The sequence below is a fragment of the Colossoma macropomum genome, unplaced genomic scaffold, assembly GCF_904425465.1.
Source record: "Colossoma macropomum unplaced genomic scaffold, Colossoma_macropomum, whole genome shotgun sequence".
NCBI classification, from domain to species: Eukaryota; Metazoa; Chordata; class Actinopteri; order Characiformes; family Serrasalmidae; genus Colossoma; species Colossoma macropomum.
The window spans coordinates 26,173,464-26,196,389 of NW_023494801.1; the positions used below are offsets into that span (position 1 = coordinate 26,173,464).

Sequence of the window (22,926 nt, forward strand, 5' to 3'; positions counted from 1 at the left end):
GTGACCAAAAGGTTGCCGGTTTGATCGCCTGAGCTGACAGTACATGACTGAAGTGCCCTTGAGCAAGGTACCTAAACCCCAACTGCTCCCTGGGCACTGTGGATAGGGCTGCCCACTGCTCTAAGCAAGTGTGCTCACTGCCCCCTAGTGTGTGTGCCTTCACTAGTGTGTATGTGGTGCTTCACTGCACAGATGGGTTAAATGCAGAGGTGAAATTTCCCTGTTGTGGGACTAATAAGGGTCACTTAAACTAATCTCTAGAGCTATTTTTTATTTATTATTAATTCATTCATTCATAAATTTGGAGTCTGGTATTCTTTATTCACCCTAAAAAGTGTTGGGCCATATCATTTTTGTACATTTACGAGAAAAAACACTTGAAAGAGGAATTCCACCAATTTTTCCAAAGTTCTGCATAATTCAGTCGCCGAGACGTAAACAAAGTCATTCAGAGTAGTTTGATGTGGAAGGGCTGATTGTAGAGAAACTTACCAACTGAGATTTCTTTATAGCTGTCAGAGGAACCAGGGGTCATGAAGTCCACAGGGCAAATTGTTAGCATTTTATCAACTATCCAAAGCAACCAGTGAACCTACACGTCTGAGTTTTTACATGCAATATTGATCATAGTACAATAGTGGAAAATCTTTAGACGTATCATTTGACATATCATTTAGACGTATCAACTATTTTGCCTCAGCACACCCTGCATGCATCTCTCTACCATTAAAGGATTAAAAAATGGTTTTAGGCCAAACTTTGAAGCTATTTTAAAACAATGTATTAGGCATCAGGCAGACTTTTAACCGTTCTGTGTAATAACTTTCTATGAAGGAGCTTAGAGACATTAAATGCTTCTGCTGTCTGGTACCTATCACCACCACCACCACAGATTCTGACTAAGCTGTTCTAGAATGGCACATTTCACATCAAATCACTCTGAATGACTTCTCATCTCAATATAATTATGCTAAATATTTGAAAAATCTGTGGAATTCCCCTTTATTTCCAAATCAGGACTATTTAGGAAATCTTGTAACAATGAAATCTGTCTAGTTAATCAGAATCTTACGGCACTTACCTTTATATGACAATCTTGCACCATAGCAAGATAATGGCAAGCAAAATGAAGCTAGAAAGCAAACATGACACCTTTTTGTCAAAACTGTAATGTTTTAATCTTTCTGAACGAAAGATTTTCACAGTATCAAAAGTGAATAATAATAATTAAAAAAAAAAACAAAACAAAAAAAAACAAAACAGAAAGCCAACATACACTTGGCCAATAATGGTATAGTATAAATCTACATTCCAAACGTTTAAGATAATGTCTCCTAGTTTAATATAACCTGGATAGCATCAGAGATGTAGAATATGAAAACAATAGCTTGAACAGATTTTAAAAACCCATCTTTGTTTTTCATCTCAATCCTTCAAAGCAAAAAACGGGAGGGCAAAAAAATAAAAATGGTACATCAGTTATCATAATCCCAGGTCCCAATTCCCAACATAACGTCAAATTTTATATTTCTGATTCTTAATCAGAAAGGGATCAGCTTCAAGAATACATGTATAAATGTGCGGACACAAACGTGCAGAGCAAATGTCAGGGTTAAGGTCGAGTGTTGTACCATCGCAGCGAAGCTTTGAACTCCTCACACATGAACAGAGAGAAAAAATAAAAACGTCCTCGATACCAAAAGTCACATACAAACACCGGGAAAGGAGAGAACGGAGAAAGGAGAGAATCCCGTCTGAATTTAGAGCGTGTCAGTCTATCCAAACTACACAAGCAGCACTACGGAGAGTGGCTGGACACCAGCATGCAGCTGAAACGAATGCGTCGCAGCGCCGGACCACCCTGCTGGAAAACCGCCTGCTATGGAGCAACAGAGCCGCCAACATGGTCACATTACAGAACTATATCCATAAGACTACTAAGGATTCTTAAGAGCACAAAGACAAGACTTTAGCTGAAGTCAGGGAACTCTTCTAACTGTCAGTACTGACCTTTATCTGGTACAGAAAGAGAAAGGGAGTGGACTTTTGTCAGTTTTGAGCATCATGCAAGGGAAATCTTGTCAATCTGTCCCCTCTCAGAGGATGTAATAAGTGTTACAGATATGAGATACATGTTTTATAAATCAGAGTATACATTAGTGTTCTCTTTTTTGTTTTGTTTTGGCAAATGTCCAAGTTAACTCACGTAAAAAGCATGGAATTCCTTAGTTTGCATGTACTGCAACCTTCTCATGTGAAATAATTAAAACAGAGCAAGGCCCATATTTATCACGTGCCTCAGGAGTAGCCACTGATTGAGGATCAGGTCCTGTCCATGTATCTGTATTCGTTATGCTCGTTATGTAAAACATAAAACCTCTGAGAAGTTCAATAAATACGAGCTCAGACCAGTTCACTCTGTTTCTCGACAGCTAAAAGACCGCACAATTTAAATAGAGCAATATTATTGTTTTTTTTTCAGTCACTGTAATAAAAACTGTGATTCAGCATTGTTTACTTTGATAAAAAAAAAAAAAAAACATTTTGTTTGTATTTTTGAAGAGTGAACTGTATCCTCTGAAAATGCCCATGAGCCGGTAAAAAGTACCTTTTGGAAACGTAACTATTTAAGGGAAAAAAACAAACAAACAAACAAACAAAAAAACAACGGGATGATAGGTCGAAGCGTACTGTCATTCTGATTTAAAACATTTTATTGTAAAATAACTGTTTACATACTACAAATGAAGTAAAGAAATGCAGGAGCGGTAACCAAATCACATTTTGGTGCATTACTCCAACGCAACAGAGACAGATGGGGCTGAAGGCAGGCCTGCGTGTGACCCTGCTCTACCAACAGGTACGACTGGAAAAAAAAAAGAAAAAAAAAAAGAAAAACGTTCTGATGGATGATTATGTAGACAGAGGTCCCGTGGCTTTAGTGATAAAGAGGGCATAGACAGCAGGGTGACGTCCAGCCAATCAAGTGTTGAGTAAAGTGGCCATAGGCCGATCAGGTGTTCAATACAGTGAGTCACACGTGTGTTGAGCAGTCTTGTCAGGAAGTTGGGGGCTTCTTATAACCATCGTTCATGTGTTACTGAGCTGCGTTTGAGGGCATCTTTTTCAGGCTGAAGTTGGACCAGTTCACAGCCACCTTCTGTCGAGTTTGTTTAGCTGAATCGAGGCAAAACCTGGAGAAAAAGGTGAGCAAAGTGTCAGCGAAAGAACATCAATAGAAACTCCGATTAATAATTCATTGAAGTTGTATGGTCTCATATTGACAGGGCTTCACCTCTTGAAGTATTCGACCTCACGATCGATCTCATCCATTTCCGTCGGATCCAGGTCTTTGGGAAGGAACACGTCATCTGTTGAGGAAAAGGAAACAATATTTAGACACTGTTCAAATATTACTAAAAACAAAGAGAAGATCAATATATTCTTCAACTGCTGAGCAAATCCAGGTTAAACTAGAGCTTAAGTTCTTAAACACATATCCTGGATGGCTGCAGTGCTGACCAGTGCTTTTCCTGCTCCAGCACACCTGATCGGACTTGACAGTTATCCATTTGGGTATGCTAGAGGAGAGAAAATTCTGCAGTACTTGGGCTCTACTAGCCACTGTTTTTTTTTTTTTTTAAAGGCATGAATGCACCAAAATTTCAGCTACTGAATGCACACTGTTTGCAGCTTGCGGAAGAAAAAAAAAAAATTACACACAAAAAAAGCTTGAAATAGGTCTACAATAATGTGTCAAAATCTAACACTTACATAATCAGAATAGTAATGATAATGAGTAGTACTGACATTAAAAAAGGGTTTAGTTCTTTTTACTCCCCTGCGCCAGTCAGCACAGATGCATTCAAAGAGTAGCAGATCGACAGGGAAATACAGTGAGGTAGCTTTGTATACTCGTCCTCATCTTACATGCTTTTAGCGTTAACTAATTTAATGAAAATCTTCAATAATCTTACTCATGATTAAATAATGTTATTTCCCCTGTGTGTGTAAACTGTCCATTATGTATGGGCTAATAACATCAGCACTGCTAGCAGTAGCTGTGCCTGAGTGTGTCTTGAAATTCTTTCGATCCACAATTTTCATTTTGGTGCATCATTATTTTTAAGTATGCTACTGGTGCTGGTTAAGAATGCCCTGCACTGAACAAAGCTCCACCAGCATCTGTGAAATAGAGGTCTGCACGAGGCAGGTTCACCCGCGGGTCCCACGTGATCTGCTAAATAATTTGCGGGCCAAATTAGTTTTGAAGCACTGTAGTCAACAGGTTGCGGGCTTGTGCAGGCGGGTACTATGGCTGGCTGAATGGAGTAGACTTGGACAATTATTGGCTGCATGTAGAAACAAACAAGCAAGCAACAAATGAGCTGCAAGTGTGCAGCAGAGAAAAACACGTTAGTAATCACAAGTAGCAAAACACATGAAGCTATAGAACATTCAATAAATACATTCAACCTGAACAACTTCTGGTTTTTTAACCTGTGCCACGGCCTTAGTTTCTGTTTTGGCTTTAATTTAATTTCAGCTGACTTGTAGATGTTTTATTGAGTAATTAGCTAATAACATGATGCTGACACAAATAAATATACTGTGAGTAGCGAAGCCAAGCTGCTACGCTTTCATGGCTGTGGTGCTGCCCGCCTGTCTGTGAAAAGTGACGTCAAGTGACGCTACGTTCACTGTGTGGTAGTGCTGGGCGATATGATCTAAAATCAATATCACGATTAATTGAATATTTTACCTCGATTACGATTAATGAATGATTATTTTGTTTGTTTTTTTTTTTTGTTGTTTTTTTGCCCTTATAGTTCACTGACAAAGCTTGTACTGTAAATATGCTCTGCATATCTTAATGTAAGTCATCTCAGCCAAATCGGAATTCACGCAGCTTTTATGTCAAGCCAACTCAACATTCGTCATAATTCCGCGCTGCTGAGACCTAATAAACATTTGGGGTGATATTTAGAAGAGACTCATCCAAAACACCTCCGTGTTTGAATAGATTTTGAAATAAATGGCCGAGCGCAGCCGTAGGAGAACAAGGCTGCTGCGTCAAAGAACAGTTATAAGTCTAAGAGCAAAATTTAAAGAATCCGAGGACGCAAACCAAAGAAGTGACCAAACCCTTTTTACGACGAGCCCAGCTATCACTCAGTGAAGCTTAATGACCACTCCTGTGATGCTGGCGAAGATGAAACTGAAAGCTCTGGGAGCGACCGGTGTTCGTTCATAGTCATGATTGTTTACCTCTGGATGAGCCACGTGAAGCAACGTGGAGCGCTGTTCTTTTGCGCATGCGGGTCAGTTTGGGAGCTCATCTGTTCAGACTGATGTCGCATACAGGTCACATTTAAAAGATTGTTAACAGCCAAACAAAAAAAATCGGATTTGGTAAGAAAATCAGATGTCACAGAGTGGACGTGGCAAAGTCACGTGACTACACCTGAAGTAAGTTTTTAAGGGGACAGTACATGAACACACAGAGTGGGGAAAGGATTAACAGAATAAAAAAAATAAATAAATAAATTAAATAACCGACATTGCGAGATTAAGTCTGTTAGAGGTTCTGAATGTCAGTTTCGATTACTTTTCAATTAATTGCCCAGCCCTACTGTGTGGTGCCATGTGCAAGTTCACATGGCTTTGATTAGCCTACAATACACAAAATATTTACTTTTACTTTGCAACACAAACATTTAATTTCGCTACTGCGTGTGTGAAGAAGTGATGGGTCTGGAGGCTGCTCTGCCATGTCATCAAGTCCTACATCAGTGGAGCAGCTGACAGCAAACACAGGTGGAAGTTGACAAGGACGATAAGCATACCCCAAAGCAGACAGGTGCAGGCAAAAATGGTGCAAGGTTTTGCCGGCATGAGTGGGTAAAAATCACACTAGATGTTGCGGGCGCAGGCGGACGTGATTGGTGGTTGGCTGGGAATTAATAATCAGGTCGGTGCAGACCTCTACTGTGAAAGACGATTGAGAGTATACAGTAAAAAGTTACATTACCAATTGCACTACTGGACTTGTCCGTCTTGCTCTTGCTCTTCTTATTCTTTCCCTTTGACTGTTGCTGCTGGGAGTTCGAGTTTGCTGGAGTGTTGGAGTTGGTTTTAGCATCTGCCTCATGCTCCGATCTGTTTCCTCTCATGTCTGTGTCATTCTTTCCTTTGTGCGAGTTAGAACCTGAATGATGGTTCCCGTTCGCAGCTCCATTGGAAGTGTGCTTGGAGGACTTGCCTTCCTCTGTCTTTTTATTCCCCGTTTTTGGAGTCTCCCCATGCTGCTGACTCTGCTGGCTCGCTTTGGATCCTCCTCTGGGGCCCTTCTCTGCCTCAGCTGCTCTGCCCTCTTGGGTTTTCTCTTGGTTTCCAGGTGTTGCTTTGGCAGACTTGGAGACAGCAAGCTGGTCCTGTGAGACCTGGTCTTGTTGCTGCAGCCTCTGCTGCTGTTTTTTGCCCTTCTTCGTCTTGGCTCCGGCCCCTGTGGCGTTCTTGGCGTCTGGGGCCTCGTCTTTGGGTTTGGGCACGGGGGCTGTGCTGGCCGTGGTGTCCTCAGAGCCGGGTGGGGAGCCTCTTTCCGGGGAGCGGACCCGGATGAGCTTGGAGAGGCTGGGGGTGGTGTGCAGCCGCTGGACGTCTTTGGCCGTGGCCGCATTGAAAGAGGTGGTGTTGCTGTTGATGCTGCTATTGGCGCTGTCCATACAACTGTGTAGCGTATCCAGCTCCCTCTTGAAGTTCTTCAGCGAGAGTGGTGCTAAGTCCAGGTCAATCTGCTGCAGGTCGGACGAGCCATTGAGGTGAGACAGCAGGTGGTTGCCCTCCAGCGTGGCAGCTTTCTTAGGGAAGTCGTTGACATCCAGGTTAAGATCGTACATGCTAAAGGAGGCCCTTATGGAGTCTTTGATGGTGTTCTTGATCTCTTCTAGGCGGGAGGTTAGAAAGCTGTTCACGCGCTCCAGCTCCAGCTGAGGCCATTCCAGCAGACGACCTGCTTCACCATCCGGGGCGGACTCTTCCTCTACTGGCTCTGGGGGAGGAGAGGATCGCTGCTCAGTGCAGGATGTCTCCACTGTACCCTGGAGGGCACGTTCCCTCTCCTGAAGGACACATGGAGAAACATTAGCCAGTTACAAAACAACCAAAATACACCATTTTCATTAGTGTGTGCAGTTTCTCACTGGGGAAAAATAGTCTAAGTAGTGGTCATGTGACCGGGGACACCACACCTCCGTCAAATTACATTCATAAAATATTTCAGCCTTGCACTATACTTATATCATGCTCAGGTACCTTGAGGAATTTATATTAGCACTTGAAGTATTTGTACAACCCTGACAGGACCTGAGTAAACACATCTGGTTTGGACATTGTTTCTCAAATATCTGTCAGTCTTTGACTGGGTTCAAATTTCACATATGAGTTTCTCAAGTCTCCTCCATTTAATGGATTTTGGCCGGCTTTCAACTTTTAGTTTTTTTCTGCCAACCTTTATTGTGTTAAACCATTTTAACCTTGCAACCTCGAGTCACTTGTGCCACTGGCAGTGAGGTCCACAAGGTCAGTGTGAGAATAAAGCATTAATCTATATAATTTACATATAGCTGTTGTCGGAAGAAAACCTTGTATCTCCAAAATGATAACTTTACAGGAAAAGGGGACTACTTTGCTTTTAATATAAGTCAATGGAACCAATCTTTTTTCCAAGTGATTTTGGACCATTTCTTTTGGTCCATTCTTCATAAAATTTACAGACAATGTAAGGGCAACAGGCATTTTCAAATTATGTCAAAAACGGAAAAACGACAAATATGAAGATACTAGGTTTTCTTCCGACAGCAGCGTTAAACTATGAAATTACACAATGTTGTTCAAATGCATTAAAGAATAAATGAGTTAACGTTTTTTCAAAATGAATACAGCTTAAGATGATATATTTCTTTGACCAGAGGTGTCCAAACTTTTGCATGCCTCTGTACTTAATTTTAGTTGGCAGATAACGAGGCTATTTATTTTTTACATTTTGTTTAGTGACGATCTGACTATAGCTGTTATTGCCAGTCTCTATGATTCATACTATTTGTTCATCTCTTGCCTACTTAGACACGTCACAGAAAGGAGACATTTAAATTATGGAACAACTGAATCAGTGAAAGCGTTGAAGCTGATAGTACCTTCTTCTTCTGTTTGTGCCGTGCACGCTTGGCTGCCTTGGCGCTGTTGACTGGCTTGGGTTCGGTGCTATTGATAAAGTCCAGCAGCTCGTCCACGTCGCGGTGGTCGATTGCGCTGGGTGTGGTTGGATCCATGTCCTGCCTCTGAGGCAACTCCTCTTTACGGCGAGTCAGCCGGGACCGAAGCTTCTCTCGGATCTCTGCATAGTTCCGACTGGTGGGGGCTGCGGGTGGCTGAGGGATGGAAGAAAGGGGCAATATGGGCCGTCAGTAAAGGCGCTTTACTGCATAATTCTAACCTTGAGCTAATCTTTTCAATTATTATTAAGACCATTTTTTGTTATTATTTCCTTAAAGGGGACCAGTCATTCTGTCTTGCTTAATTTTCCAGCCACCTAAATAAATGTTTGGAACAAAAGTCATGACAGTTTGCGATAGGGTTAAGCAATACTATGACATTTTATGGTTTTCGTGACACAAAGCATAATTAGTCCTGCCTAATTGTATTTAGAGCAACAGAGTACACTAACATTGAACAAAAATGTATTGAAGTTTTTGAAAATGTGGCACTACTGCTTCTGTTTTTTTCTTATCAAATCTCAGAAACACTAAATATTGTGACAGATGTTGTGTATCATGAAAATGTCTTCAAGTTTCATGGGGATATATTTTTGCCATATTGCCCACCTCTAATTTGCAGTATGCTACTAAAGATGTTGATCTGTTTTATTTGAAAACCTATAAACCTAGATTCCTACAGCTGCCAGAGTTCCTTGCACTGTTTCCAATGGTGGAGGCGTGACTATATCAGCATGGCCACACCTCCTCATCTACCACAATTCATTTAGCACTGCAACAAGTCATCATTTGTTCTGAGAAACATTTTAGTGTGTTCAAAACATTTCAGGCCATAAAATTCCAATAAGGTTTTCAAGTTTTGAACCAGCATCAAATCCAAATTGGAACTCTGGATGTATTTTATTGAACATTCAACAGAAACAGAACACCTGAGCTGAAGTAAGCTGTCTGTAATAACAGAGTTCTCCTAATGTAGCAAAACTCAACTGAGCTTATCCAGAAAGCACATAGTCTGAAAGGGTCACAGCATCATTAAACAGCAGAGGGGCCACATAATGGCCACAACACAGCTCAATGCATGTCTCCACTGATCCTGCAGGGTACGCCCCTTCTCCAGAAAGACATACACACCCATATACACACTCGCAGATATGCATGCATGCACACACGAGCGAATATGAGCACATCCACAGATATAAACAACCAGCACAGGTGGTTTCCGTTTTGGTTTGCAGTTTCTTACAGGAAAAGAAGTCTAAGCCGTGGTCACATGACCTTTTGACACCCCATTCCTGACACAATGCATATGTGAAGGATAGCAAACTTTCAATGTGCAGGAAAACAAGACAAAAGCACCCCTCACAGATAGATATACTGATGCTGGTAGTTGGGGGTCTTTAAAAGAGACCACTGATTTTCTTTCAACTATCAAAATACAAACACAACCAGGATCTAAAGGAAATCTAAATAAACCAGGCATATTTGGAAAGTCACTGGTTACAATTAATGAGAGTCTGAGTATTAAAAACTGAAAATGAGAGTGTTCACAGCAATATTAATTTTACATCCGGTTCTATTAACACTTCCACAACTAAATCAAGTATAAAACACAGACCTACGTTGATGTCTTAATTGTGTTTCATGAGCTTCAGAATTTATTGCATTGTGTAGTTAATAATTCAGTGCCTGGAGAACAAACGGGTTTGCAAGTTTAATTTCCCTCTGTCACAAGTCCTCAAGCTACAGGGATGCACTGCAGGCTCAAATTAGTTCAAAACTAAATACTCCTTAGAATTAAATATTCAACATGCCCAATTTCGACTTCTCACACTGTGATAAGGACCCTCAAGTAATTTAAGAGACACAAGCATTACAAAACTACAGTATGTGTTAGAAAAAAACTCAACTGTCTGTTTCTACCACCACTGGAAGGCTTTCAGTTGATTTAACATAAGCAAAGCTCAGCCCTGCATTAGCTACATCAGTCACAGAAGGGGCGAAACTGAACTGTGCAGTATCTGATGCTGGAGAACCCAGAGGTATATAATGGCACCAGAGACTGTGCGAGCCCAGCTGAATTACCGCATTATGGCCGAAGAATTCGCAGTAGCAGCAGTCACAATATTTTCCGTCACGCTGATTGGTGGATGAGGAGGCACAGGAGCTGCGCTCTGAGCTGCTGTCTTCGTCCTCCCCTTCCTCTGGCTCGCACACTGCTTGCTGACACGATGAACCATTCACCAGCTTGTGCCCTTTACACGCTTGGTCCCTAAACAGATACAAGCACACATGTATTTCTCTGTTATAGCAACTGCTCGTAAAAATAACAATTAAAAAAAACTGCATGTTGAGCAAAACGATCTGCTTCAATCAATACAATCTTAAATTGTTCGTTGAAAACTTAAATAGACACAATTTTTACTTTAATTTTTACCCCACATAGTCGATCAGCATGTTTGGTGACCAGATTTTGCTTCTGCAGTTTTGTGCTTGAGCTACGAAGCTAGCACTGCTGTCAAACACTAGAAGTTAAGAGTCACCCAAATCTTTCCATAAATCCCACAACTCCTCTCAACCTGCTCAAATCGTATCCAGGTCTTCATTAAGGTCGCGCATGTTTATGACACAGTACGACTTACTGTGAACTAAGAAAATGAATAAAACTTCGCCATGTAGCAGCCACTTTAGACAACGGTGTTGTGCCAAATTCTGACCATGGACTTCCCACCTACCTGCAAGCAGTGGACGTTAGATGAGCTGCATTGGATGATGCTACAGTGCCACCGCTGCCATTGTTGTTGTGCCCGTTGCAGGGGTGGCTGCAGCCCATCAGCGAGGCGCCCACCTTCCCGTGCTGGGCACCGGCGGGCGGAATGTGAGCATTTTTGCAGGTGCTGGACTTATGCAGGGTGGCCGGGCTGTCTGGCCCACCCGAGTGCTTGGCGCCAGCAGCCAGGTTTGGTGCCAGTGGGGAGAATGGAGCGTGTGCAGACGTGTTGACGTGGACATGCTGACTAGAGGTGGGCTTGGTGGCAGGCAGCAGAGTGGAGTTCTGGGAAGAGAGGCCCGTAGGGCTGTTGGGCGGCACTGATAGGTCTGCAGACTGGTGGTGCTCGCTCGGGTGGAACGCCTCACCTGGAGGACAGAAGAAGGTGAATACCACGTATGCAGCTTTTCAGGAGTGCAATTCTGGATTCGTTACTATTTTAGCACAACTAAGTTTAAGCCCAGTATCTAAGAAACATTTGTTATTTTATATTATATATACACTCTTTTCTTCAGGGCTTCACACTATTTCCACCCCATAGTAACACACATACTCAAATATGGAATGAATTAAATATCTATTTTATCTAAACAGACTGGTTGGGGAAAAAAAAGTCTACATAGTCTGTACAATCTTTATACTGTCTTTTCCAATGTGTTTGACTTTATCAGTCCTGCTGCCCTCTAGTTCTTAGACAGTGGCCAGTTTAGACAACAGGACCACTGTTGACGGATATATGAGTATCAGCCAACACAGAGTCCAATCTGCTTTTTGTGTTTTCACAGATAACACAGCTGCAAAATCTAGATAAGATTATGATACTCTGCCAGGTAATACAGCTTAAAATCAGTGAGTTTAGTGTGAGCATATTGTGACATTCTGGACTGATACATTTTTTATTTCAGCCTACTTTTTCAAAATGACCACATTCTGCATTGAAATCTGATATGTTCACTGTACAGACTGATAGCTTTTATTGAACTTCTTAGGTGAAATAACCATTTTACAGAATGGTGAATATGCTTCAATTTCACACTGCTCTAACACAAGCTGCTCCTTTCTCTCACATTTGAATGTGGAACGTCTGCTAATGTCAGTTTGGAACCAGAAATGCCGCATGGGAAAATTACTTTTGAACAGAGAGAAAAACACGACGGGACTGTATTTTGTACATGGTTTTGGCAGCATACTGCCTGTGACAAGCAGCGGAAAACAGTTTCATGCCGCATGCTCACATTTCACATTCTGGTGTTTACACGAAAGGAGGCTTGTTTAAACGCAGTGGTAACACTGGAGCTGCATATTACACATTTTAAGCTTCCTCTATAAAACCGTTCAACACTGCAGACAATCAAATCACTCTGTTACCTGAAAACATGCCTCGGTGCCGCAGGTTGTGGATAATGTCCGTTTATCAGTGTTTCTGTTATAAAATTATTGCCGCCACTGTTTCCAAATTTTTTGTTTGAAATTTTTTTTCGCAATTCCAAACCTCAGCAGAGGGCTTTTAATTTTACACAATGGATAGAGGAAGTGCTGACACTCAATCTGGTCTTACTATGTCTGTGCCAGAGCCATGTAAAGAGGTCTGGTCTATGCCCCCAACAAGAGGGAGAGAGAAGTAAGAAAGACAGGGACAGAAGAGAAGAGAGAAAGGTAGATTAAACAAGCTAACGATTAATCCAGAACAAATCTGCCATGTTCATAGTTTTTACAAGTCTGCTAAGTAATAACAGAATTACCTTCTATAATTTGCCAAACTCACATCACCCTCGGTAATAGTAATCCTGCTCGAATTGACATCTCAGTAATGCAATAACAAACCCAGGTATTATAAACGGACGAGGCTGTCATTGGCTTCCTATTCACAAGATTCTTGTCAGAATTTTCTTGTTCCACCTTAAATGGTGCAGCAGTAACTGTTGCACCATTCAAGGTGAAAGAAGCTGGCAAATAAGATCATCACTTCAGCTTTGTAGAAAACAGTGCCTCCTTTTACTTTCTTTGTTTGTGAAGACAAGGCTATCAGCTTAAATTAAAGCTCAATTTGATCCCTAATCCTCAAGTTAATGACAAGACTAGTGAAATCCACATTTTTGGTGATGGCCAAATTACAAGAAGAAGGAAAATATGTTGAAAGTTCCTCTCGCAAGGCAGTTTGTTTTCTGTCTCATTGGGTGACATTTGATAAGTGGAATGAACCCACTTCATTAGCTTAATGCCTCCAAATAATTTAGCCACACAACGTATTATTGTTCAGAAGTGTGGTGCCTGTTGCATGATGCTGATGTAAACATCCAGCAATGATGTTCTCGGGGTGTTAAAGTGTAGGCCTGCAGTACTGAAAAAGAAATCCTAGAGGAAACAATACGTTTCTGGCATCTCAAAGACCACAGAGTAAATGGTGCAAAAATGAAATGAAGGATTTCTACTTATTTTAGCTAAAACTTGATCCATCATGCCACAACATGCCACGGTCAGATGTCTCTAAATTTCATACCTTTAATAGTTTAAAAAAATTAGTCATTTCAGACAATTTATGACCTTTCTATACCACTTTTAAGGATCCATGGAAACCCTGTCATTAGAAATGAATTAGTAATTTTCATACTTTTTAGTCATTTTCAAACTTTCATAAAAATAAAGTTATATCTTCCCTAGATCAATCTCAGAAACTTCCACGTCTAAAATTATCCATTAAACTGCACCATCAATTAACACATTAATGTAGTATCAATGTCCTGACTCCGCGTCCTACCTGGAGGAGTTGGTCGCCTGCACATGGTTTTGAAGTGCTTGGGGGTGGTCTTGCAAAGCTCGGCGGAGGTAGACAGTGGAGTAGCAGGGGACGTGGCACTGAGATTGGGGGAAGCTGGGTGACTGTAGGGACACACTTTGGTCCCAGATGCCTCGTGAGAGGATCTTTTCTCATGACAGGTTGGTCCCGCCGTCCCGCCTGCTACAACCACAAAGAACAAAATTAGCATCCAGTTGTAACTAAACTTCTACCATGCATTGATACTGCTGGATGCACAGATCCGGATTATTTAATCATAGCCATTGCATCATCTGCTTTGCCCCTTTTCTGTTTGTTTTTTTTTTATTATTATTATTATTTTATACTTGTGGTAAAACCTTATTCTCTGTTCACATTGCTCTTATTGTTTTGCTATCCAGAGTCAACCAGGAGGAAGGGTTTCCCTTCTGAGTCTTGGTTCCTCTCAAGGTTTCTTCAGCTTGCTCTTAGGGAGTTTTTCCTTGCCACTGTTGCCATTAGCTTGCTCATGGGGGCTTGGACCCAGATTTTTCTGTAAAGCTGCTTTGTGACAACGCCAGAATGAAGTATTAAGTCATGAGAGGTTGTGCATTATAGTGACTGTACCAGGCGTTAAGCCCTACATAAGTATAATTAAAAATTATTTTAATAACTCTTCTGCCAAGTAATGTAGTTTGTTAAAAGTAAGCTATGATTGGCAAGAATCGTAATGGTCAAAGATCATTCAATGAATAGTGCAATGTTTTTTAAAAACAAAACACTGTTGGTGTGTGCGGTCATGTGTGTGTATATGGGGCATTAGACTTTGACTTTTTTCAAAAAATATGTAATAAATTAAAAAAAGCAATAGTCAAAATCTTAAAATAAGGTCTTTGCAAGAGCTCACTCATCCCAGTTAAAAGACAGACAAAAAGAGAGAGCCACACACACAGCTAGACAAAGACATTTGATGAGAAAGACAGACAGAGAAAGAAATAAAAAAAAGAGAGAGAAGCATTGTCAAACCTTGCTGAGAGTGAGTACCAGCACCATGGGTGCAGTGAGCTCCTGTGTTCGAGTGAGCCGAGTTCCAGAGGCCCGATAGTTTTCGGGCCGAGAGGAAGGAGCTGGGGTCCCAGTCTACGGAGCTCTGCTCTGGGTAACCATTCCCACAACTCTGCGACTTACACGAGGAAGAGTGGGACAACGGCACCTGCAAAATACACATATACAGAAACACACTGAATAACGCAGGACTGCTGCAGAAACACTGTCCGCCTAAAATAACATTTTCTTAATGCAGGATCTGTTTTTAATGAACCTTTTTTAATTTCAGTTAAAGAACAAAAACCTTTTAACTGTGTAGTTAAAAATGACAAATATACAGCCAGAAAGTTTCTATAGGTCACAGTCCTGAGTGGGAGCTAGCAGAGGAAACACAATTATTGTCCATATCCTGCAATTTTGTTCTAGTTTATCCCCCACCCTCAAAATTAACTTGTGACGTTTGTGTGATTTTACGTACCATAAACAGTCATAATTCCTTTTCACATGAAACTTTACCCCTTAGAAGACTTATATTTATGTAAATGACCTCTGTTCTGACTGTCTTCCTTGTATTGTACCTCACTCAAAAAAAGGAGTGTAAGCTTAAACACTCTTTATAACTTCAGTGTGAATGGGTGGGGCTAAACTGCTGTAGGCTGAATAGACAGATATGTACACATCACATAACCAATGAATACAATACAGTCTGTTTTTGCACCTTAGTTTTCATATATGGACTGGATAATTAATGGTACAGTTTGAAACCTTTACAGTGTTTACATAGTACATCAAACTCTTGATTAAAAATATATGTATATCTGTTCTCCATGATATGGGCTCTTCAACATAACAAGAGAGCAAATGTTTAAACCCCATCACATAACAGATCAAAAGGGTGAATCAGACAAATACTAGTATCGCACTAAACTGTACTAGTATCTTGTAACAGTGAATGACCAAAATGACATTTTCTGATCGTACAAGTTGAGGACTACATTTGCATAAAGAGATAAACAGGGACCCCCCAGCTGTATAAGAAGTTAAAACTGATAAATAAAAAGAATGCATAAATTCTATTGAAGGTTACTTTACTGAGAGACACAGCAGAGCTAACAAAGTTAACAGATGTTTTTATAAGGGTCAAACATTTGAATGGCAGCACAAAACAAAGCAAAACCAGACTGAACCTGTCGGACCCTACTCTACTGTTACCTTGCACACATAAGAACTGGAAATGGCAAACGGATGTTCAGTCTTTTTCACTGAATGGTTTTATGGGTAAATAATCAGTGCAGGTTCAGGAAGGGAGCTATGGCCATTGTTTGCCCTTGTCCACCTAGTGAGAGGCATATCCGTTATCAAGCTTGGTACAAGGGGAAAAAAGCTGGCACTACTTTAGGTTTACCTATGGCATGATTTTCCTCTATTGACTCACGAAAACCTGCGTCAGTAGATCTTGTGTGTGAACTGGTTTGGGGATATTCCTCCAAAATCAGTTACCAACAGAACAAAAGAAGACTAATCAGACGCTCTGCCACCCCCACCACTGCCCCACGGCCCCCAAAAAGCCCTAACTTCAAACCCGGAGCCATTTATTTAAGTTCCCTGTTTGACTGACAGGTGCATTTTCACACTGGATGACTATCAAGAACTGTTTTCAAAGCAATTTCACCAAACAATCTGCTGCAGTTTGTTAGTACAAAAGTGTCAACAGCACTGACTGCACAGTACAACATAAATTGAAAAACGCTGCAAGTGTGAAGAGCGTGTGTGTGTGTGGGAAAACACAGAGGCAATTCCTGTTTGAATCACAGTCTTGACTTCTTGTCCCACCCTCAGAAGCTCTTAAGATTAGCTGCAAATGTGTGCTTATTTTGGCAATATGGTCAATCCCATCATAGTCCGTTCAGGGATGGAGTGCAGCCAAAGGCAAAAGAACCCATGCTATCACCTACCAGACTATATTCAATACACTCAGGAAGCAAATTTGCATCCATTACAATGAAGCACCTTTGCACATTTGCTTTAACACGCAAAATTGCAGTCTATTTAAAGCAGTGGGAAGATGATGAAAATAGATGCACTAAACATTATAATCCAGACGGTAAATAACAGGGCCAGTATACATGCTTGTCTGCACTGTAAATAACAGGGCCGGTATACATGCTAGTCTGAACTGTCAAAGTCTTTTCACCAAGAGCCTAGACTCATATCCAGCTAATAGCTTTGTCTCAGTAATAGAGCCATTTGGATATCCTGAAAAGAGCCACACATCTTGAGTGAATGTGCTATTCTCTGTAGGCCTGTGCTCAAAAGACTGAAAAGAACACTGCCTGAGCAGTCTTGTTAAATGAATTTATAGTAGATTCTCAGCCTTTTGTGTCTGACATTTATGCACAATAATATGCAATTGATGTAAAACACTTAGGCCTAAGTGCATTCACTTTGACACATATCGCAACGTGAAGTAGATGCAAATACCTGGCACTAGCTCAACTGGCACTGTAACTGTAACAAAAACACTACAAATCCATCAGAGTGTTACTAAGAGTGATATTCTATGATCTCATGGTGATCTCACTTGGGCTTGGGCAATGCATTGTAATAATTATAAAGAGGATGATTCCACATCATTCTGGCGATGTGCTTTAGAACAAAGTTTTAAAGAGTTCACGAACAAATATCAAGTTAACCACGTGTAAAGTGGGGAAAAAAGCACTTCGGCCAAAATTAATGTACGTCCAGAGGCTTACACCACTGGGTAACTTCTCTGATGTGAAGAGACTTAAAAAAATCTGTAGCATAAAAATTTAGCAGCAAGCAGAGAAAGACATTTGAAATCTTTTTGTTATTTAAAAGCTGGGAGAAATTGATTGTTTTCATGTTGTATGACTAATGGAGGCTGCCTCTTCAGATGTGAGCTGTGTCAGTCTCACCATATATGTTAAGGCACTCGTGTTTCAGAGTGTTGCAATGTAATGTTCATACTCTCTCATACGAGCAGAAGTTTAACAGTTTACAGTCCTACTAAAACATAAAAGTGGCATTCCATTCAATTGTTATTGTCCATATTTTCTCCATCTTCTTGTAATAAAATGGAACAAGTAGCCAAAAAGTGATTTCAGTATTCAACTTTTAACTGAGTACTCGAGTACCAGCACGCATCCCTTTATCATTTACAACATTCTTATGCCTGAGATGTGTTTTACATGACTAAAGGAAAAAACGAAAACAGTCGTTCGAGTGTCACGACAAGTCTCTCTGTGACATTGTGCACGTAGCAGCGAATAAACTGTTAGCGCGTCTGGGCCGCTCGACACGTGCATACGACGGATGAACAGTGAAGCAGATTCCAGGTTGACCAAGTTAGTCAGAACAACATATTATACGGTTAAGAGAGAAAGACCCTTCAACGACTACCCACGTGAAAAATGTATAACTTTAATGTGAATTTGTTTAGAATAAAATACAAATCAGTGGTAGGAATTTGAGCAGTTTTGTTAAAAAGTTTTATTTTAAGAATAATTTACCATAACTAAATATATTAGTTTGTGTGTGTGCTTATATACAACACTTACAATCCTAAGTTTTGTTCAGGACAGGAGGAATTTGGTTCGGGACACTGAATTTTCAGGTCGCTTGCCCGCCTGGGCAAGCTGGAAGAAAAGTTAACATTGAACCCTGCTAACTAGCAAGTCTTCACTTATTTTGCCTTGTAAATAAAGAAAGAAAGTATGTCTACATGGGTACATTTGCATGCCTAAGAACTGCCATATGAATTTAATAATAATAAATAAGTAAACCATTTTAAACAAAAGCAATTTTAAACAACAGCCGCCAGAGGATTTACGGCACATGCATGTCTACGTTAGGTATTTTATAATGTATCAGCATGTAAAATTGGCTCTTTTTGTGCTTCCATGTATTCTATCACTGCATAAAACAGGGGTGTCCAATCTTATCCGCAATGGGCCGGAGTGGCTGCAGGTTTTTCTTCCAGCAAAGCAGGAGGTCACCTGATCAACTGTCTGAAGACTGAGACCAACAGATTAAACAAGTAGAATCAGGTGTGCTCCTGCTTGTTTGGAATAAAAATGTGCAGCCACACCGGCCTTTTGTGGATAAGATTGTGGTAAAGAGTGGTAAACTATTATTATTCTTTTGTTTAATCAGAGTAACAATAAGTTTGTGTCTTTCATTTCACCAATTTGTGTCTTTCATCACAAACATGGCAGCATGGACAAGTGTATCAGCATTCTTTTATGCCGGTGTTTTTATTGTACATACCACATGGCACCTGCCAGAGTTTCACATCAAAGTATGATCATACAGACAAGGATACCAGAGTCGAAACTACCATTATTATGATAATCAATTACTCTAGCCGTGATTAACTAACTAATAAAGTCCTTTCACTTTGCCCTTCACAGCTGCCGTTGTTCAGTTCCATCAGTATGACATACAATTTCTTTTACGATGCAAAGCCACAACAGAACCCAGTGCTTCCTGTAGTTTTTTGCAGTCTGTTAGAACAATTGCATGGATCATATGGACATTATAGAGCACTTTTGCTTTGAACTAAATGACACATAAACTTCTTTTCCAACAATTTACGTTGCCAACAACTAACAGAGTTTCTCGGCTGTACATAATACACTCAGCAGAATAGTAAAAACTAAAGCCAGACTAAAAGTTATCATCCGGGACCAGTTTTGTTCTCCATAGAATAAAGCGGGTGCTGTACTGAAATCAACGCTTTGCTACCCACCGGTGCACTCTGCTCCTGCGCCGTCCTCCTCTCTTCTTCCTCCACGCTCTTCCGGCAACTCTGGCATATCCAGAGGGGGACTTCTCCCAGCAGAGACTGCGATAGCGAGGGCACAGCATCCGCTAGCTTGCGACCCGGGACCTCCCTTAACAGGGCCTGGGAGAGAGCCGGGACGGCTTCCGCCAGTTTGGACCCATGGCTGGGGAGCCCATTGGCCAAGCCTGCTCCCCAGTCCTTAAACTCCCGATGGCACAGCAAACAGCAGGTGTGCATGGACTGTGGGCGAGAAATTAAGCACGGTTACCAATACAAATACTGGTAGAGATTCTGATTGTTTCTAGCACTGGCAGAATACTCATTTCATACATGACAGCAGATGTGTTGGAGCACGAAAACAACTGTGCGGTGGAGTTTTTCCCGGAGCAGGTTTGACCACTACAACAAGTAAATGGTTTTGCATGAGATATATCAGGAGGAACCTCCTAGAACTTCAGGCTGAATAGCTGCTTCGGCGTCAGTCCAATCCACAAATAAGTTCCAACAACAAAAAAGCACAGCTGAACACAAGCCATTCCGAGAGAGCTCTAGGACCACATTCCCACTTTCACTCCAAAAGAACTTCCACAAACTCAACTGCTTACGTCCCATTCTCACCAGGACAGTAACTTTCCCAGCTCTTCAGATGCCCTTGCTCCTTTGCATGAGCTGCCGTCAGAACTGTACTGGATTAACATTGGCGAGCACAAAAGTATGTCAGCACCAGAATCAAAGGACTCTATAATGCAATAAATATCTGAAGACACAGCAGAGATGTCTCACAGACCCTCCTGCAAACCATTATCAAGCTGATGTAGCAGCGAGCTAAGCTACATCTCCAGGATGGAGGACGTCAACGTCCAGCTGCGAGTTAGCTCACCTAGCAGGGCCGGCTGGACAGAGGAGCTGTGTAGACAGCGAAAAGCCTCTGTTAGATTACCTGACACTATCTAGCACTGTGTAACACGCCTTATTTATTTATTTACTCATTTATTTATTTATTTATTGTGGGTAGCTGGCGAGCAAGGTGCTCCGCCCGACCATACTGAGAATGGACAGCTAACTAGGTAGCCTAGCATGGCTGTGAGACGAAGCTGAAATCAGCTTCTTATTCCAATTTTCCCGTTCCACCTTAAATGGTGCAGCAGTTACGATCGGCGCCTGGGACGCAAGAGTGTAACTGCTGCACCTTTTAAGGTAGAACGAGAAAACTCCAACAAGAAGCAGGCGAATAGGAAGCCAACTTCAGCCTAGCATAGCTATGAAGGAGGAAAAAAAACTGCACTGCTTTTTCAATTTTGCTGCAAAATTTCGCATTTTAAAATGTCCAGTTTGACAAAAATCCTACAAAATATATTTCTGCGTTTAAAGAAGTATAGACACGTGAGCGGCTGCATATATGTTAAGGTGAGGGTCGTTAGCTAGCTAGTGGCTCCAGCTACCTGGCTGGTCCTCGCCGGGCGGTCTAGTCCCGCGTCTCCGCCTCCGGCTGCAGCTCCATCGGCCTTCTTCTCCGCGGCGCTCCGCTGCTGCTGTTGCTGCTGCTGCGGGTCCTCCTTCTGCCCCGCTCCCGCCTGCTTGCTCTTCTTCCTAGCCATGGCGCTTTATTGTACAGTTTTATTATGTTTTTCCCCTGCCTGTCCCCGCTCAGTCTGCGACAGGTTTGATAAAAAATGGTACAGCTCCGATAAAAAATGGAGAATTTTTTGGCTTTTTATTTTTTTCCAAGCGCCGTAAAAACAGTTTCTGTTTCTCTCCTCAAAGACAACAGTCAATATGGCGGAGGGCTGGCACACACACGCTCGCGCGAGGTCGCGGGGTCAAACGTAGTGATGGCAAAATGGCTTCGCCGCCATGCTAACTGTGGGAAAGAGAGAAATCCGCCCAGAAGCGCAGCCACGGGGAGCAGTGTACATCCTCTCTGTAACGCGGGATAACGATAAAGTTTCCACAATTATGACTTACTATACTTTCTCATACTTCCACAATTATGACTTGCTATCTCATACTTATGAGAAGCCATGCCTATGAGATATTACGTCATAATTATAAGATATTAAGTCATAATTATGAAAAAGTAAGCTATAATTGAGATACTACGTCATAATTGTGAGGAAGTAAGTCATAATTCTGAGACATTAAGTCATAATTATGAGGTACAAAGTCTTAATTATGAGAGTAAGTCATGATGATGAGAAAGCAAGTCATAAATATGATATGCTAAGTCATAATTATGAGAAACTAAGTCATAATCATGAGATATTACGTCATATTTATGAAAAAGTCATAAATATGATATGTTAAGGCATGAGATACTAAGTTATAATTATGCGAAAGTAAGTTATAATTATAAGATACTAAGTCATAATTATGAGAAAGTAAGTCATAATCATGAGATATTAAGTCATAATTATGAAAAAGTCAAATATGATATGCTAAGTCATAATTATGCGAAAGTAAGTCATAACTATGAAATGCTAAGTGATAATTATGAGATATCATGTCATAAATATGATATGCTAAGTCATAATCATGAGATACTAAGTCATAATTTATGCAAAAGTAAGTCCTAACTATGAGATGCGAAGTCACAATAATTTTGCAATACCAAGTCATAATTATGAGAAAGTAAGCCACAATTATGAGAAGTCATAACTATGAGATGCAAAGTCTTAATTTTGCGATACTAGGTAATAATTATTAGATACAAAGTCACAATTATGAGAAAGTAAGTCATAATAATGGGATTCTACATCATAATTATAAGAAAGTAAGTCATAATTATGAGATGCTATGTCACAATTATAAAATATGTCAATTATGAGATACTAAGTCAATTATGAGAAAGCAAGTCATAATGATGAGAAAGTAAGTCATAATTATGAGATGCTAAGTCATAATTATAAGATACCAATTCATAATTATGAGATACTATTTTAGAATTTTGAAAAACCTTCTCATTATTATGACTTACTAAATGGCTATATATTTTTCATTGGCATAATAAGCTTCCACAGATAAAACACAAAGAAAGTGAACATAAAACTGCAGGTCTCCTACTAAAACCTGTCTTTATTTTACCAGTTATTAGCCTAATTAAAGTGTTCATTAACTTCATTAACTTAATTTAATAACAGATATAGCTTTTTTTTATATAACTCTTCAGACATCTGGTTCCTATAACCACCATTGTGAACAATTCTGACTTGGTAAGTTTCTCTAGAACGAAAGATTTCACACCAAACCACTTTCAATGATTTTGTTGACATGTTAACCATTT

The 22,926-nt window shown here is 40.7% G+C and overlaps 1 protein-coding gene across 1 annotated transcript; it reads right to left on the minus strand.

Annotated features, from left to right (window-relative positions):
* Positions 1-1,152: 1,152 nt before the first annotated feature.
* Positions 1,153-21,407, minus strand: fam193b (family with sequence similarity 193 member B). The gene is made up of 10 exons (XM_036590232.1): positions 21,089-21,407; positions 19,611-19,886; positions 14,822-15,008; positions 13,799-13,999; positions 11,006-11,408; positions 10,356-10,542; positions 8,196-8,429; positions 6,032-7,121; positions 3,296-3,371; positions 1,153-3,194 (listed from the first exon to the last, which is right to left on the minus strand). The coding sequence occupies exons 1-10, from the start codon at positions 21,242-21,244 to the stop codon at positions 3,098-3,100; spliced, it is 2,907 nt and encodes a 968-aa protein (XP_036446125.1). The 5' UTR covers positions 21,245-21,407; the 3' UTR covers positions 1,153-3,097.
* Positions 21,408-22,926: the final 1,519 nt, after the last annotated feature.

Bases quoted from the DNA above. Each gene is read 5' to 3' on its own strand.
- fam193b (XM_036590232.1), bottom strand. From the start codon at position 21,244: ATGGCTAGGAAGAAGAGCAAGCAGGCGGGAGCGGGGCAGAAGGAGGAC. The intron at 19,887-21,088 runs GTAGCTGGAGCC...TCTCGCCCACAG, and splicing joins GCCCGGCGAGGACCAGCCAG to TCCATGCACACCTGCTGTTT. The intron at 3,195-3,295 runs GTGAAGCCCTGT...CTTTTTCTCCAG, and splicing joins GAGGTCGAATACTTCAAGAG to GTTTTGCCTCGATTCAGCTA.